A 13858-nucleotide genomic window follows, 5' to 3' on the forward strand; every position below is an offset into this window, starting at 1 on the left:
AAGTGTGTATGTGTATTTCATAATTATTCATAATCAATAAATCAAACTCTAATCGGCCTCCTCATAACCCTTTCAAACTAGTGAGGAACAGTTTATTGTCCTCTGCGAGCTGTTAAATGTTTACTGTCCTTTTCTCTTTATTTTTGCGCACCTCAGGTAATCGTATGCGAACAGCTGGATTATTAGTTATGCATGAGATGAACTATCTGTGGCTGACTCATTAATGGCCGCCATCAATGGCAGTTAATTAGTTCAGATGCTTGTTTGTGTTGTCACCGAGATGTCTGTTTATATTTACCAAGCGATCTGCAGTAAAACTGCAGCCACTGCACGCTCCGCCAGGCGTGACACAAACAGCATGTTTACGTGTTTTTTTTAACATTCCAGTCACATTAAAGGGGACGTCCTCAGAGAAACAGAGTGCAGCCGAGTTTCAGGCCACGTCGTTGGAGGAAGAATGGCAAAGGATGCTAAGTTGTCTGTGCCTTGGCTTGAATACCAAGAAAAGTCGTTTTTCTGTCAAACTTGACTTTAAACTACAGTGAGTTACAAATAAAATCTGACCTAAGGAATCAAAGGTCATTTAGAGGTGAAGTGTATGATTTATGCCACTACCGTTCATCCCTAAAAGGAATTACAAAAATATTTAGATCTTCTGGAGAAAATGTGAGTGGATGTTAGAATTAAGCCAAAAGAACCAAAAAGTGTATAATACACTCATTTATTTTGTTCGGAATCATTTTCACAAATATAGTAACGTTTGAAAAGCCTGAAAAAACAGTAGCATATTATACCTTATACATAAATTAATATCTTCAGATATGATATTTACAGATAGTGTAACCCTGTCAGGTTGAAATATGGGCCCAGTGTCCTCTCTAGTGCAACAATAACACCTGATGTCATTTCCTCATCCTGTCTGGACAGGAAGCTGTTAAAAAAAAAAAAAAAAACAGTCAATACTATATATATATATATATATAATATATAATATATATATATATATATAAAGTATATATATATAAAAAAAAATTTGTCTAATGAAAAAAAAAAACATTTATTTATTTCTTTTTACCTTCTTAGAGCAAAGAGTTCCCACATAGCCACTTCTGCAAGCGCACACATTGGGTCGGACACATCGGCTGCCATACAAACACCTCTGTTCACAGATTGCTGTGAAAAATTATGGCATTATGAATGGTCTGTCAGGTTATATTTTAGATATAGATTTAGAAAATATTACACATATCAACCATGATATGCAAAGGAATATGCAAATGTCATGGCAGAAATTAAAACAATTGATACTGAAAAAATAAAAAAATAAAAATATTGATTTTACATGTTCCTGGTCCAATTGTGGGTGTTTGATTAATAAATAATTATAAAATAGTTTAAAGATTAAAAAAGAAGAAATTTTGAAGAATGTCCTGGTTGTTCTTTTCTGTTTGAAAGTGAATTGACTACAAATGCTGCCAAGCTCCAAACAGACAAAAAAAGTCATAAATGGTATCATAAATTGGTCCAAACAACCCCTCTGCCATATTAGAAATGTATGTGATGAAAAGACCCAAAATCCAAGTCAAGTTTAAAAATCCATTGTAGCTCTCAAATCTCATTGAAATATGTCACCATTAGATCTAAAGTTTAATTTTTGAATCAACCATTCCTACACCGGTCAAGCTCAAGGCAAAGGCATTTTAAACTGATCCCGATCCACTCCCCTCGTGAGAACATCAGCATACACGTTTACTTCCAGCAGTAAACATGAATTCCTGCTCCCCTGCCAAACACAGACAATCTGTGCTGGTAATCACCAAAACTATCGCCAACCACCACAGAGTGCAGGAACAGAGGAGATGCAATTTAGATTCTTTTACTGAGAATGAGAGCGAGTGAAGTGCATGTCTTTGGAAGCTCACCGCAGTGACTGTGGTGAAAGGATTGCATTTCTGTTACTCAGATCACTTACGGATTTGGCAGAGAGTTCCCTTCCAGCCGGGACGGCAGTGGCAGGTGTTCGGTCCCACACATTCACCTCCGTTTAAACACTTCTGCAGACACACAGCTGGAGGAACAGAAACACAGAGAGAAACTACATCAAACAGACAAACAAGGCTCAAACCACTGGAACACATTATCAAAAGTGTGATTTTTATATTATACAAGTAGAATTGTTAAAGTTTCTGTTTATTACATAATAACCTTGAGATTTATGTTTAAAGACACTTCTCTCAGAATGCTAACATGAGGTCTAACATTTCGAGGTCTTTGTCAGGATGAGGTTTGGTACTCACGTTTATCACATCTCTTTCCCCTCCAGCCTGATGCACAGTCACACACATCTGGTCCAACGCATCGTCCTCCATTCATACACACTGGCTCACACACGCCTGTGAAGAAATGGAAAGGTAAAGGTGGATTTACTCGGACCAATAGGGTAAAATAACAGTAATTTAATAAATGTTTTATTATTCATAAGTTATGATTTTTTATTAAAAATGTTCTTTCATTAATAACATAAATTACATTATTCTAATTATTATTATTATTATAAATACTTGCATTTTATTGAATGTTTTACTCCTAAATTATAATTTTTAAATGGTATTTCTCATTATATAATAAATGACATTATTGATATTATTCAAAACAATACTTTTTAAAAAAATTTTTATTGTTCATACTTTATGAATTGTATCTATTTAAAATTTAATGTGTTTGGAAATTTTACACTTGACCTTGACCTAAACATAAAGACATTACATTCTCAAATGTTATTTTAATTGGAATATTCATATAATGAGATTTGCCATCCAAATGAATTCATCCAGTCCTGATCCCACATGTCTCATAATTCTCACACTGAAATATCTCACTATCTTTGCTCAGATTCATCTTTCTTCCTCCTCGATCAGACAGGCCATATCTAACTCATCAACTAATATCTGATCTTGGCTCCCAGAGCACCATTTTCTGTCATTTCGAACAACAAAACAACTCTATGCTTTCCTTCCATGTGTCCCAAAGTGGGCATAGAGATACAATACTATAAGTTTATAACTTCCTATCAAGCTCAGGTTGGATAGAAGTCCTCCAGAAACATGTCAGAATGACAACACTTACTTTTCTCACAGCGCGGCCCAGAATATCCCTCCACACATGAGCAGATGTTGTTTCGTATACAGTGGCCTCCATTCTTGCAGGGTGGACTGCACACGGCTGAAAGAAAGAGAAGTACATAAAATGACCAGCATTTGATGAATGAAAATCACACCAGTGTTCTCTGAACTGATGACGGACACATCAAACAGCCGTAAGGTGAAATAACCGACAGCAAATCTGACATGACTGGGAAAACACACTCTAAAAGCTCTTACATTTCACAAAACTTGAAGCAACCCAGACATTAGAGTCATTCCTCATCATTGAAAACATCTTTTACCAAGCGGCTGTTTCAAGCCATTATGTGAATCATTCCTCACCGCATGAAGCTGCTACGGAGGAATCGATATGTACACATCAAACGCCCTGAATCTGGGGCTACGACATGAGCGCGAGACTTCAATAGAATCCAAATGGTTTTTAGGGCTGGTCCATTTTATCGTTTTAAAGTGCAGTAGTAATGCTTCACCCCACGCTCTTAAGAAATTGAAATCCAGCTTCTGTAAGCTCTCAAAAAACAAGGCCATGCATCAGGAAAATTGATTCAAAAAGAAAGGCTGTTATACCGTTTTGACACCGAGTCCCGTAGAAACCAGGCTGGCAGGTGCAGGAGTTCGAGCGAACGCAGGTTCCGCCGTTGAGACACATGGGGTCACACAGAGCTGGAGACAGATACACAAATTAAATATAAGGTGAAAGAAACGTAGGTGGTTCTTTTGGGGTCACTCTTGAGGTCAAAATCACAGCTCAGCTATTAAAAAATAATGATTTACTCTTTAGAGAGAGTAAAACTGGCCTACTAATGATTATCAAAGATAAAGCAAGTTATTGCTCACTGTCAAGCTCTTTTAAAAACCTTTTGAAATTCATAAATTGAAATTGTACATGCTGTGCCACAATGATGTTTATATAACAGCCAGCTCTGGGCTAGAAGTATTATGTGATATTAAACAAATATAACCTTTAACAAATACCTGTACATCAGTGTTGTTAAATAAAACTTACATTTTATTTATTTTTTATTTTTTTTGTTAAGTGAGATTGAAATAAAGTAAAATAGAAATAATAGATGAAAACCTAAACTTTAATAACAGGTGTTCATCATTAATTGTCAATCATCACATAATTATGTCCTTAGTTCCAACACTGCATCAATGCTACACAGTGAAAAACACAGTGTCAATTTAACCCTTAAAGTGTTAATTTTTACACTACTAAAGATTATATATGGTCCCATACGTAGTGTTGAATTTACAGTGTTAATAGCACCTTACAGTGTAGAAAAAGTACACTGCGAGTGTAAAGTGTTACACTTGCTATTGTTGTTCAGGTTTTACACTATGGGGTATTTAACACCCCTGGTGTTGTTTTAATTCCTTTATTTATTCCTTTAAGTGTTATAAGAAGTATTCTTTTCAGTGCAAAAAAAAAACCAACAAAAACAAACACTATTATATGATGTTAATGTAATGTAATGTAATAAAAGTATACTTTAACACACAAAATTGTAGTGTGGAAAAACATGAACACTGAACAATGTTTATAAAACACTGGCGACTTTGCTGTGAACTATTACATACATCTTAACTGTTTCATTCATGCATGTCTGCCTCATACGAATCACATTAAGTTTATTATTTTGTTTATGTTAAAACTATGTAATCCAAACAGATGGAATATTTGTATGCAATTTTAAATTTAAACCTAAATATTTTTTTGAGTGCAAAAACAAAAGTTAATCCTCTCTCATTCTCTCTATTCCTAAAAACACCCCTTACCTATAGCAACATCTTATTGCATCACCTTATTGCTTTGTTAGGAGAATCAGAGTTGACACATATATATATATATATATATATATATATATATATATATATATATATATATATATATATATCTAATTTTTTTTTATTCATCAGTGATCCATATTATTTATGTGAATAAAACTACATTTGTTACTGTGAGTCTCTCAACTCAACTGATAGTAATTGATCCTCACAGGTGGATGAGAAGTAGTTATCATCAGGCTGAAATAATAGCTGGTGTTTTCTGAGCCGCCAGAATGGAATGAAAAATTAACAGATAGAGGTTCTAGCCTACATCAGCTAAATGCCACCAGGAAGCAGCACACACACATATGATGGATTTAGTGAGAAGAGATTGGTCCCACTGGGAGCCAACCACACACACTCTCACCTGTCTCACACGATGGTCCCGTCCACCCTGCCAGACATTCACACTCATCCGGTGATGCACACTTCCCACCGTTTTGACAGTGACGGTTGCATACCACTGTGTAAATGAACCAAAACACATGCAATAACAGCTTTGACCACTAGGGGTGCAAGAGCTTATGTTTATCCACATGCACATGAAATCCAAGCTAATATGAGTTATTAGGACTCACTGGTTTCACATCTGGGCCCTATGAAGCCATAAGGACATGAGCAGGTGTCTCGACCCACACAGGTGCCTCCGTGCAGGCAAAGCAAACTGCAGAGAGCTGCGGGAATATTCATTCGACCAAATGCACACAAAATACAGTCATATATAACAAAGCAAACCACTAATGTATAACTCATCAAGTCTGTACAGAGTATTTGGCTCTTGTCTTTTTATGGCAAGTTTAAATATCACAGATTTGCAAAATATTACCAAAATCAATACTTCAGGCCATCTGTATGCTATTTGATATGAGTTCATAAATGAACCTACAAAGGTATAAAATTTTCCTAAATATAAAATGTGTATGCAAACTTTTTTTTCTCAAATGAAACTCTCTCTAGAACAATGTTGTCTCCTAATAAACGTATAAATACCACCTGACTCCAACTTGTAATAAAGGTAGCAAATCATGGTTCATAAACAAAAGGCTGTGATGTAAACAAAAGGTTATTGACAATTTATATATATATATATATATATATATATATATATATATATATATATATATATTATAATATATATATTAAAGAGAAAATTACAGCTCGCAAATGCAAGGCTATGACAAACAAAAGGCTATTGACCATTTTAAAAGAAAGCACCAGAAACAGCACTTGTCAAGCCCATTTCATAGGGTTATAAACTAAAAAATGTCTACAAACTGCGAAAGAACAAAACAAAACTAAACAAAAAAAAAAAAAAAAGTGGAAAAACACACTTTTTTACACATTATTTACACTTGTGCTGAATGGCAATGAAATTTCAGCGCTCTTACCGCTTTCACAGTTCTCTCCATGGTAACCTGACATGCAGTTGCATACATCTGGCGCCACACATTTCCCTCCGTTCAGGCAGGCTGGACTGCAGATAGCTGTGAGAATCCAAAATGATGTCATTTAACAATTACGCTATTTCAAAATGAGTGATTGTTAGTGTGATTGTACCTATTACCATGTTTACAACATTTATAAACATTGGTGTGTTTGTGACCTGTTTCACAATTTGGACCACTGTATCCCTTCTTGCAGTGACACGTGTTGGGGGCCGCACACTCCATGTTTCTACCGCAGGCATGTCTGCACACGGCTGAAGGCACAAATGGCATGCAAACACAAATAACACATGGTCAGATTCACTCCATCAAATGGCAAACACTTATTTGCCTCCATCTGCGGCCTGAAGCACAGGAAGCAAAAACATATACAGATTCTGTATATACTGTATCTATTTTAAATGTGTACCTTTCGTTTTAAAATAGAGCAAGTTGTTAAAGTGCAGGTGATGCTAGTGTTGTATTTTTAAACCATTACCATGCTTGCTTTTTAAAATTCACCATAAGTTCTTCCTTCAAGCATTCTGAAAAATACAAGACTGATTTGAATAGTTGGGTAACATTCACCACATATACTTCCTGTTTAATGAAAAGCTGGATCCACTGGATAAACACAAGACACCTTGTGATGGTTTTGTGCATGTTCACACTATATTCATACCTTGAAAACAGTGCCTGAAAATAATTCATGAATGCATAAATAATAATTGTCCGAAGTGAATTTCAACATAGTAATACAATTTCATGGGATTACAATAGCAAACATGTTTCTAGTGTTTCTTCCGCCCACTGCTCTTAATTTTCTCAGGTTGACGAACCCATGGGATGGAGCTCAAGGAATGTATTTATTCCTTATGCCTAGAGCATGCTTGTGGATTGAGCTTATTGTTTACACCAGTTACTGTCAGTTGTCAGTCTTAAACTCCACATGCTGCACACTTCTCTGTAGTCTAGAACTCAGAAGGCATGCCCACAATTTGTTCACTGACCTACTGCACATAAAATTGTCAATTGCTATACAAATATTGGTAGTTATAATTGGACTAGCTAGCTTTGCACCATTTTTGCGAGTCTGGGTTCACCATTTCACCTGGATACTTAATCAGGAATGTACTGGTTTGATACAATGACACTTTTGAGCAACAACTAATCACTGAATAATATTATGGTATCAACTATTTCAGGTAAACCATCCCTGAAATGACATATGAAACTAGTTTTCTTTAAAGAGACATCTTTGTACCTTATTTACCCTCTAAAAGTTTCAATGTAGCACATAGTAATAAGGGTACATATTACTACTCTAAGGTACAAATATGCATATTTTAGGGCAGATAAGGTATAAGGATGTATGGTACTGCCCTAGTGACAAGATGCTATTCCCCTACCCTAACCCTAACCCAGGCATTAATGTCATGGATAAGTAAGTCTCTAATTTTTGACTTGATGAGGACTAACTCTTCAATAGATAATAAAGAAAAGTCATCTATACATCTAAAATTACCTCTGCACATTCGACCATCTCCAGTGTACCCCAGAGGACACCGTCCACATCTGGGTTGCCCATCCCCTGCAAGCTCACAGTGGACTCCTGGGAAGCAAGGGACATCTGCACAAGAGAAACTTCTCTCCTCTAACAGAACCACATTTTTGCTTTTGCCTTGGTGTCTACCGTTCTGAAGAATTGGTTGGTTGTCCAGAAATTGGGTTTGGCTTTGTTCACCAAGGTAGGTGAAGCTCTTCTGAGGCAGTGTTTGGGTCTCGTAGGGGTCTTGGATTCCGGCTCCAAGGCCTCCATCAGCGGAGAACTCAGACTCCGAAAAGGAGAAGGAAAGCGAAGTTAGGGCTGCTGTTAGAGGTTTCTGGGCATCTGGAGGTGTCCAAGGTCGAGGTCGAGTAATTGTGACCAAACTGGATTGCTGTGGAGACTTCCTCAGTGCCTCAACGTGCCTTGAAGTGTGAGGTAAAGTGACTTTTCCGGGCTTGACTCCTGCAAATCCACCTGCCGAGACTTTAAAGGAAGCATCTCGCTCCTCTGGTCTCTGAAGAATGTTCAGTTGATTGTTAGAGCGAGAGAAGAGTCGATCTCTGCTGCTGGTTGAGGCAGGAGAGTGTCCTGCTGTCAGCACCAGTTCCCCTTTCCCTGTGACAGGTGGAAAGGTTGGCGGGAGGGGGATGTGAGTGGTGGCCTGATGGTGTGGGGCCCTCGCTGGTGAGGATAAGCGTCTCTGAGGCTGCCTGATTGGAAGGATGGGGAGGTGCAGATGGGGAAAGCCATGGGAGACATGAGGTAGGTTGTTCTTGGCTTGGGTCAGTTGTGGTGAGTAACGCAGTGCTAGATGAGAGGACAAGCTTATTATGCAAGATGAAAAGCAACTTGTCAAGCTTATGATCAGTAAATACTTTTAATCCAATTTAAAATGTTTACTTGTCAGCCACAACATGACATAGTAAGGCTCATTACATTAAGGCAGAGGTGTCCAAACTTGGTCCTGGAGGGCCACAGTCCCGCAGAGTTTAGCTCCAACTTGCCTCACCACACCTGCCTGGAAGTTTCTAGCATTCCTAATAAGACCTTGATTAGCTGGTTCAGGTGTGTTTAATTGGGGTTGGAGCTTAACTCTGCAGGACAGTGGCCCTCCAGTAGCAGGACTGGGCATCCGTGCATTAAGGACACCAAAATAAAAAGAAGGGATTGATAGTGTATTCTGCAGTTATGATTCATCAATATCCTCTGGATATCTTGATCAGATCTTGAAATATTTTACACAGTGAGACCACCATAACTGCAGTTATAATGCAAATGCGCTGAAGTACTAGCTTAAAACATCATGGTGGTATATTTACTCATAAACAACAGATAGTCGCTGTGGCTGCTAGACAAGATTTATTTTGTCCCCCATCCAGAAGCGAGGAACAAAGACATAATACAACAAAATGCAATCCCAACAACAGAGATGCACAGTTGTTTCTGAGTGTGTAAGAATCTGGGATGCATGTGGCGACAATAAGGGAATTAGCTTGCAAAATGAAGCTGTTTCTTTTTCTGGTTCCCACTGTGGCTGCTCATGGATTCACTCCTGATAACGGCACTATTAGGAATGATTCCAGCAGTGGTCCATTCACAGGGAAAAATGCATTAAAAGTCATTACCCCACTCTGAAGGCTTTTACGGTCGTGCTGTGATACTGCAACTTAGGAAAATGTATTTGAGGGATTTTTCAAGCAAAAGAACAGATTAAGAAGACTAACAACATTTCCATTGAGTGAAATGTAACATACTGTACTCTGGGGATAAGAAGGGATAAGATGCAGTCTGGTAGTTTTCCTTTTTCTTTAATATAAAAGGAGAATCAAAGTAAAAAATAAAAGTTTTCTGTTAAATCTTCCTCACTGTCTTCCCCCACCTCATCTCCTAACTAAATGAGTTTACACATTCTTTCCCTAATTCCTTACTGTCTATTTCCGTTCTCTATACTCATCAGCCAAAAACACATTGTGGGTCAGCAACCACCGTGCCGCAGACTGTGCATGACTGAGCATTAGACGTTTCCAGATCTCACTTATCAACCGTATCAAAGCACCCGTCACATTCTGAGGATTACGGCAGGCTTGTTTACTGTTCGTTATATTTTCCTCTAATTACTTAAGCTCTATGCTTTCAGGGGATGAAACAAGGAGAATTAAGAAAGGATTGATGAGGAAAAAAAGCGATAGATTCATTTTTAAACAAATGGAAGTTCATGATAATGCAACGACTTGTTTAGTTCTGTGTTGATGAAAGGATGTGTGTGCACGCATGTAAATATTCAGTTCAACTCAATTATTTTTTTAAATTATATTTAAGCTTTGCAAGACTGACTGCAATGTCAAGTTCAAAATGTACTTACTGCTGTGCTTTGATTGTTTTGTGCAGGTGCGTCCATTTCCGTGGTGACCTGGTGGACATCGTCCACAGACGTAGCCAGTGTAGGGTGGCCGGAGGTCAATGCACTGAACACCTGGAAAACACGGCCTACTTGCACACTTGGATGTCACGTTTAGTCTGTTGGGAAAACCTGCACTGTAAAGAAACACTGCCTTTTAGATTTACCATTAATATACAAATGTAATTTTTGTAAGAATTTACTCATTAGCATCTTAATAGGAGATTGATGTGAATTTAGGGTCAGAGGATATCCTTCAGTGATTTCACCTTCAACTCCTACCAACAATTTCACACTCTCACATGGCCTCCGCAGCCTACAACAGTTGCCCAACCGCAACAGACTGGTGAAGGATTAGCTATGAAGGGAAATTGAGGTCTCACTCATACACTAGGGATGATGAGCTGATGTCAGAAGGTGTGAAGCAATACCCTGAAATGTTTACCTCATTTCCTGCGACTAAAAATTACCCCATTGTTTTATACACCACTAAACAAACCGATGTAATTTTACTCAACCACATATATGCTACAGGATTCATCTGAAACACTTTTGGAGCACCCAGGAAATTTTTTTTGTGGCAGTATATGGGGTTACATCACCATATTTTATTGAATAAGTATGCCCTCAACTTGCTCACAATCACCCAGATGCATGCACCTGTTCTGTCGAGCGTCACGTGCTGTGTCAAATAAGACAAGAAGCCTGCCCTCTGCCAGCGGAGCAGAGAAAGATGAAAGAGTAAGCAGCTGTCTTCCATTAAAAATAGATTTATCGGCCCTGTGATTACACATATCAAGGGTTATTGCCCGGGCTTTTTGTCCCATTTCCGCAAGGTCAGCTCAAATCCCTTAGACAACGACAGGATTTATCAGGCGAGGTGGGTGACAGCTCGCATCCCCTTTGCTTACCATCTCATCTTGCTCTATAAGTGTGATGGCAGGCAATTTGCAAACCGGCAAGACTGTATTAGCAGGAGCTGAGGTGCTCCCAAGGATGATAGCACCTTTCCAGAGCCGGCTATTTGTCCCTGTTCCTCAAACTCTGGCCTTATCTACCTTTCGGAAAAGATTACTCATGGGATAGCAAATCTTTGTGGACTTTACAAATCCCCCTTCTCCTCCATCCCAATCCTTTTGTTTCCTTTCCTGCATTAATTACAACAGAGACAAAAAAGGTAAGTGCAAACTAGAGTTTAAAAAAAAATGCAAGGAGTCGTATTGTTTGAATTGCTTCAAGTGCAGCCCGGGTACAAACGGCCATCGGGGATACTGTCTAATTAAATTTACAATTAGCATTTACAAAAAGACGACAATTGTACCTGAGAATGACGAGAATTAATTTAACCTTAGGGTTTGTAGCACACAGTAACTCAAATCTAGGAGTCTCTTTTGGGATCCTGTTAATGGATATTTCTACATTGGTAATAGCCTTTACAACAGACAGCATTCAAAACAATTACAAGGAGTCCCCCATCTACAGTGACCCTCTTAGTCAGTAAAATTAAAATGTTCTTTGCATAGAGTAAGAGAAGCATGATGCTGAAACCTCCAATTATGAGACAATCAATATCTTTCCATAGAAAAGAACAACCCCAAAAGAGATCTCTTGAATATCTCAGTGGTTTTTCTTAGACTGAAATTGGGATTCAGTGAGAATCCAATTAAGACACTTTCTACATATTGTGCTTCTCACATTTTTCTCCTTGAGGTAATCTTAGTAATCTCAAATATGCCTGCTCTAGAGTCTAAGAATTTGACATTGTCAAACTGTGCTGTTATTTGCAGTAATAAATTCAAAATCCTCTTTTTGAACTCAAATATTTCTAATGAAAATCTTTATAGACCAAATAATACAAAAAGTATGCTATCCATGTTAATTCTATAACCCTAAAGTCTTAAGGTTTGCAAGTCTCATTTGTCTCTTTTTATTTCTCCAAAACAATTTTCAAAGAAGAAAATCAAACAAAACATTAAGGCAAATATTGAAAGATGATGTGGTAAAAAGAAAAAGCCTTCAAACATGTCTTTGCAAAGCTGGTTAGAGTACAAAAATTGCCCGGGGACCCCCTCAAGTCTCTCTGGTTGATGTCTCATCTTTCTTTCTTTCAATTTTATTCCCAGAGGACATAACTTGAGGGAGTGAAAAGGGAGAAAAGAGGGAAGATGAGGACAGGGAACAGAGCCATAAAGCCAATTTACATTCCCCATCCTGATGTCCTCCAGGGGCCTGTTGTGTCAGTCCCAGCAAATATTGTTAGGCCCCTGAGCTATTTGCAATAAGGTGCCATAAACATAGGTCTCATGGCTTGTGTGCTCTATTTCTTGTGTCTTTGACAGGCCTGTGTGAGAAAAATAACAACATTCCAATTGAAATTAATATTTTTCCTAACCATGTGTAGGTCAACACCCTGTTTTAACATCAATAATGTAATGGAGTTTCGCATAGCTCAAATTGTTTTGTTTTGAAAGAATTTGATGAGAAATTCTGAATTTTTATTTATTTATTTTTTTCTCAGAAGGTCTTTTTAATATCTCAGTTGTTTCTCCTAGATGCCAGTGAGGGGATCAAATTGAGACACTTGTTATGTCCTAAGGAAAAGACCCCAGTAATTTCACCTCTAGAGCTAAAGATGTCAACAAGAATTTGCTAAAAAATGTTAAGAGTTCATATTGAGAACATATTGATTGGAGAGTCTGGTATCTTGGCAAATGTGAGCACAGTTTGGGACATCAGATCTTTTCCAAAACTCTATACCCTCTCAGGAAAATAAAAAATAAAAATACAAAAGCTGTCACTGGGGCAGTACCTTTTCAAAAGGTATACTTTTGTACCTTTTAAGTACTAATATGTACACTTAAAACCGGGTTAGTTCACACCAAATATTAAAATTATATGTCATTAATGACTCACCCTCATGTCGTTCCAAACCCGTAAGACCTCCTTTCATCTTCGGAACAACAGTTTATCCTTTCGGAACAACTAGTAGATATTTTTAGAGTTAGTCCGAGAGCTTTCAGTCCTCCATTGAGAATGTATGTACGGTATACTGTCCACGTCCAAAAGGGTAATAAATACATCCTTCAAAGTAGTCCATGTGACATCAGAGGGTCCGTTAGAATTTTTTAAGCATCGAAAATACATTTTGGTCTTAACTTACTTTATTCAGCATTGACTTCTCTCCCGGTCTCTGTACTCACATAACGAATCACTCGATTAACCGGATCTTCTTGAACCAGTTCACCAAATCGAACTGAATCGTTTGACCAATTCGGGAATAAGCATTAATCCACCAATGACTTAAGCTGTTAACTTTTTTTAAGGACACTCCCTCTGAGTTAAAAAAATCAATATCCCGACACGTAATTCAATTTACTCAAACAGTACACTGACTGCCGAGGCCAGATAACGACACGAAACATTTTGTCTCGAGTCAGAGAAAACCGGAAACCTGCATCGGTTTTCTGGTACATAGTGATGGGAGTGTTCTGTT

The 13858-nt window shown here is 37.8% G+C and overlaps 1 protein-coding gene across 1 annotated transcript in view; it reads right to left on the reverse strand.

Annotated features, from left to right (window-relative positions):
* Positions 1-705: 705 nt before the first annotated feature.
* The window catches only part of LOC109046950 (von Willebrand factor D and EGF domain-containing protein-like), a 49773-nt gene continuing 36620 nt past the window's right edge, over positions 706-13858 (reverse strand). The window contains 12 exon segments of the mRNA XM_042711759.1: positions 706-931; positions 1076-1173; positions 1973-2068; positions 2298-2393; positions 3127-3222; positions 3732-3827; positions 5362-5457; positions 5573-5668; positions 6383-6478; positions 6598-6693; positions 7944-8774; positions 10330-10497. Of these exon segments, the coding sequence (XP_042567693.1) occupies positions 911-931; positions 1076-1173; positions 1973-2068; positions 2298-2393; positions 3127-3222; positions 3732-3827; positions 5362-5457; positions 5573-5668; positions 6383-6478; positions 6598-6693; positions 7944-8774; positions 10330-10497 (1886 nt within the window). The 3' untranslated portion in view covers positions 706-910.

Source organism: Cyprinus carpio, chromosome A22, assembly GCF_018340385.1.
Source record: "Cyprinus carpio isolate SPL01 chromosome A22, ASM1834038v1, whole genome shotgun sequence".
In the NCBI taxonomy this organism is placed as follows: domain Eukaryota; kingdom Metazoa; phylum Chordata; class Actinopteri; order Cypriniformes; family Cyprinidae; genus Cyprinus; species Cyprinus carpio.